The sequence below is a fragment of the Guillardia theta genome (genome assembly GCF_000315625.1).
Source record: "Guillardia theta CCMP2712 unplaced genomic scaffold GUITHscaffold_442, whole genome shotgun sequence".
NCBI classification, from domain to species: domain Eukaryota; class Cryptophyceae; order Pyrenomonadales; family Geminigeraceae; genus Guillardia; species Guillardia theta.
The window spans coordinates 1-5,000 of NW_005434243.1; the positions used below are offsets into that span (position 1 = coordinate 1).

General features: G+C 49.8%; 2 protein-coding genes across 2 annotated transcripts in view; one reads left to right on the forward strand and one right to left on the reverse strand.

The window, feature by feature from the left end:
- Positions 1–243: 243 nt before the first annotated feature.
- GUITHDRAFT_149547 (hypothetical protein) lies at positions 244–2,766 on the reverse strand (the record flags this gene model as incomplete). Its single annotated transcript, XM_005817940.1, has 8 exons — positions 244–292; positions 482–571; positions 625–678; positions 729–798; positions 853–931; positions 1,178–2,477; positions 2,550–2,600; positions 2,644–2,766. Coding segments are annotated over 8 exons (1,816 nt in total), but the record flags the coding sequence as incomplete, so codon positions are not given.
- Positions 2,767–4,970: 2,204 nt separating this feature from the next.
- The window catches only part of GUITHDRAFT_156696 (hypothetical protein), a 1,536-nt gene continuing 1,506 nt past the window's right edge, over positions 4,971–5,000 (forward strand). The window contains exon 1 of the mRNA XM_005817941.1: positions 4,971–5,000. This exon is cut by the window's right edge and continues 722 nt beyond it. The gene's annotated coding sequence lies outside the window, so the exon portion shown is untranslated.

Here is a 5,000-nt window from a genome sequence, read left to right on the forward strand (position 1 = left end):
TGCTGCCTGCCCGTATTTCCTGTGCAGGACCGAGAGGAGTAGAGAAACGTCCTGTCCCGCCCCTTGATCAACTGTCGTGACAGTCAGAAAGAGGAAGGGGGAAGGGGAAGGTAGGTGTAGAGGAGGAGGAAGAAAAGGTGGTGCGGGAGAAACAGGACAAGGAGGAGAGTGGGGTGGGGGGGGAGGGAAGGGGGCTATGAATGAAGCAGCAGCAGTAGGAAAAGGAGAGCTGATTTGTCTTACTGCTCTTGGTTGACATGTCGATTATTTCTTTCACGTCTGGGTGAATTCCCTGACAAGCAGTGAGGAGATTGGCAGAAGCGGATTGAGGACAGGGAGAAAGAGGGGTACGAGAGGAGATTCAGATGACGGAGGAGGACAGAAGCAGGTGCAGGAGGTGCAGGAGAACGAGGAGCAGGGGCAGAGGAAGGGGCAGGGGCAGGGGGAGGGGGAGGAGAAGGCATATGGAGAGGATCTTCACCACTTTGATGAACTCGGCCAGCATCTTCGACATCTTCGGCCCCGGGCTGTGCAAGAATGCGACGAGAGCATTCTCAACGAAAGGAGAGAGCTGGAATCAAGAATGTTTACAATCATCCCTTGCCCACGTGATGCGCAACTTACATGTTGCAGCAATAAAAAGTGTGAGTTGGTACCATATTCCGTACTTTCAGTCGTCTGTCCATTATCGTCAGCAAAAGCAAGAGCTTGTCTTTGATTCAAATTACCTCGTTGCTCTTGTTGCTGCATAGGAGAAGAGAGGCAAAGAGAAAGTCAAGAAGTATTCTACATTCTCCACTAGAACAAGACAAGTCTCAGTACTGAAAGGATTGAGAGAGCAGGGGAAAATACCTCTTTTCTTCAATCTCACACAGTGCAACGAGACAGTCTGGATGATAATTCATACTGCCAGATGAGATCTGTTTTTTTGCTAAACAAGAGTTTTCAGATCAAGACAAAAACAGAGCAAAGGCAGCAAGGCAAGGAGACGAGAGGAGAGGAGAGGAGAGGAGAGGAGAGGAGAGGAGAGGAGAGGAGAGGAGAGGAGAGGAGAGGAGAGGAGAGGAGAGGAGAGGAGAGGAGAGGAGAGGAGAGGAGAGGAGAGGAGAGGAGAGGAGAGGAGAGGAGATATGACACGACATGACAAGGCTCAGGCGTAAGCGACTTTGAACATTACCGATTGCGAGAATTTCTTTTGAAACATCGGAAGTGAAGATCGCAAACGCCTGTTTGCATCCTTCTTCGCTTTCAAACTGCAAGCGAAACCGCACAGATGCTGACTTCACATCGACGTTCTCGTTCTCATCTCGAGTGTTTGAAGGCAAGACATCTTGTTCCTCAAAACAACAGGAGATGGAGAAATCCTCTACATCGAAATGTTCTTTCAGACTGGATTGCAAGGTGTGCTCGAGGCTTCTCAACAGACTTTGCTCATCCACTTGTTGATTATGCTCGAAGATGAACCGAAACGCTCCTGTGACACACATTCTTTGCATTATTATCGCCATTGCCTCTGATATGATCCATCCGGAAGACAAGCTCTGTGGGCCAGTCGTCCACTTCGAGTTGTTCTGCAAGGCAACGAGGTACAGTGCGACATCTTGGAAGTTTGCTGATTGTCCAACGTCCAAGTTCTTGAATGTCATCAATGACATGCTAATCAGAGACGGCTCCATCCTTGAACGGACTCTGCTTCTGACCTGACTGCTTGCAAATACGACATCGTACAAGGACGAGAAGACGGCAGACCGCAAGAAGCGAGGCAAGACTCTCTTGGCTTCCTCCTTGCACAGATATCGAGTAGCCAGGAACATGTTGTGATCCTGTTGCAAGTTTCCAGCATCCAACCACCACAGCCCCAGCGCCAACTCTCGCTCCCCCTCCTCGCATTGCAGGGCTTGCGCGATGCGGATCAAGCTTTCCTCGAGCTGTTCCAGCACCTCCTCGACATTTTCACCTGCTCGCATCAGATACTTCCCGTTGAAGTTGCACGCCAAGTACAAGATCGCGATCCTGAGCTGCGAAAGAGAGCTGGTAGTCTTCAAAGCCTGGTAGTCGACCATGGCATCAAGAAGATCCTTCATGGTCAGCGCATGGAACTTCGCGCTGGAAAACATCTGTGATGCATTGGTAGAGACGAGCTGATCGAAGAGGATGCTCTTGAAGTTCCTTCGGTCCTGAAGGCTCGGATCTTCGATACTCTCCTTCAGCATCTCTGCTGGAACCTCGGTCTGAACTTTCATCTTCGCAATAGACAGGGAGGCACGACGACGCAGCTCAAGTCTCTCCTTGAGCACAGATACAACATCTCCTGCATCAGAACGTCCTGACGCCTCCACCGTGAGCCTTCGTGAGCGAGCTCGTGACACCAGAGCATCAAAGAGTTTTTCCAGCCCAACCATGATGGAGAGATCCTGCAGGGTCTGCTTGATGCTGAGAGCCACAACGTCCCTCGAGCCCAGCATTTTTGCCAGCATCTTCAAGGAAACGAGACAAGTTACCTCAAAGAACAACTACATCCTCTCTCCTCTCTCTCATTACCTCCTTACCCCACCGGGCTGCTTGTTGCTCGTGCATATCGCCGCACTTGTCTTCGGCACCTACCATAGCAGCAAAGGGAAGGAGAAGTCCCTCCCTGCACACCTCATGAAATATTCCTTCTCTCATCTCCTCTCTCTTCCCCAGCCCTTCCTCCACCTCCTCCAGCACCCGCCCCCGCCTCCCGCCCATTCCGCTGGCGTGCCTGCCTGAATTCATCCCCCTCATCCTCAACCCGGCCCGGGCCCGCCGCCGGGCTTCTGCCGGAGCACTGAAGTTGACCGAACCGGCCCGGGGCCCGGGGGCCCGGGGCCGACCGGGGGCCGCGGAAAGCCAAATGTGACTCAAACGTGACTACTACTGTTATAAAGAGTAAAGTAGTTATTAAAGTGGTATATCCGGTAGAGAATATTTAACAAGTATTTTATGGGTACGTATCGTACTTGATCTTGGTACCATTAGGAGAGTTTTAGTCCAACACTGTACTGTTAACAAATTTTATACTGTACTAAGTTGTTTTTAAAATACTACCAAGAGTGGGATCCCTGACGGGGGCGACATTTTTTGTATAAAAACTATTTTTATCGCACCCCACCCTCTTATTCGACATTTTCTCACCCACCCAAAGGAGGTGTTGCAAGGAATTAATTGTACCCCCACCCCCTAAAAGTCCTTGAACTGATTGGGTATTCCCTCTAAATTCCTTGTCCTACCCTCCAGGGCCAGCTCCGAGGTGACCCCACCCACGAGATGCCTCTGGTGTACGTGGGTCAAAGTCGCTAGGACCAGACTATGGCTCTTGTGAGTGTCTGTAGTACCAAGAAAGTTTTCGTAGAGGTTCTACCAACATCCTATGACCCCCTACGGCTGCTATCTTGAGATGGTACTCTTGTTTTTGTGGCTGCAATCATCCTATAATCCTATAATCCTATAATCCTATAATCCTATAATCCTGTAATCCCATAATTCTAGGACCTCTCTAAGGAGAAGATAGGACCTGTGTGGGAGGAAATTTGGCTGGGAGCAAAATCAATTGTAGAGTGGTCCTACTAGTCACCATAGTTTGTGTCATAGGAACAGAGCAGTTAAGGTCATAGGAAATGACCTAGGCCATGGTGATATCTCACACCGGGTGGTCATACAATTGATAGGGGGGGTGATCGCAGCTGTCCTAATATGGGTGGGTGTAATTGGGCCTGATGGAGGGGGTAGGGTGGTCAACGGTATTGAATGTAAAGACAGGGTACTGACTTCTGGTGTTGAAGCGTGTTTTTGGGTGGTCACACAAGGGGGTAGGGTAGTTAGGGACACGCATTTCTCGGCCAGGGTGGGCGAGAGGCATCGAAATCCAATGAGGGTAGGGTACTCATTGATTAATATTCTTGGGTGGGTAAGATAGACTTCGAGAAGGGGGTACTGCATAGGGGGGGTAAAGAAGTTGGAATATGTTGGTGGGTGGTTTTTTGGTAGGGTGGGGTATAGGAGGATGGGTAGGGGTATCTGGTATTGGGACACACCAGGGGTAGGTACTTTGCATCACCTGATGGGTGGTCTGGTACTTGAGTAAAACTAGTACTGAAAGAATGATAGAGTAAACGTTTCCTGATATTCGCGAGCAATGCACAGAAGCGCTACAAAAGATGTTGTGAGAGCGAGGAGAGGCACATGGCAGAGGGCATGGGCGGCAGGGGTCGGTGCGGGCCAGGAGGAGCAGGAGGAGCAGGAGGAGCAGGAGGAGCAGGAGCAGGAGCAGGAGCAGGAGCAGGAGCAGGAGGAAGGATGTATGCCAGGATAAAGTAGAGCAAGACGAGTTTTAGATAGCTGAGCCTGAAGTTGGGAGCAGTGCCAAGTGACAATCGAAGGAACTGAGCAAAGAGACAACGTGGAGGAGCAGGGAGACGAACATCTAATGAGGATCAGCAGTGGAAGTGAAGAAGCACGGGCATGTGTGAGTTATGATTATGAGCGATGTCAACATTTCAAGGGCAAGAGCCAGTCATGATATGGGACCTAAAGGAAACAGCAGGAACAGCAAAGTGGTGCAGGAGACAGGCCAGAAACTAGCTGCCCTAAGAGCAGGGTCAGTATGGTCGGTGGAGAAGCTAGGTTCCAGGCTAGTTTTTGACATAGAAATTATGGGGAGAGAAGGGCCTATCATTAGATCCAGGTGTGATTTCAAGTGACAATGTCGTATATTGCATCATGTGCAGTGCACGCTTTGTATGACAGTTGAGATACAATCAGAGAAAGGAATGCAATCAGAAAAAGAGATGCGATGACAGATGTGTTGTTGCGTGCTGTTGCTTTGCAAATGTCGCATGTAGCTTTCATCTGGAATGATCGGAGATGTTGAATTGATTTCACGGATGCTCTAAAGACCTGGATGGCTGTGATAATGTTCCTGTTTTGCTTTTGAGCTGAATTATTGCTGCAGGTGGTGGATCCAACAGAGTTACAACAGC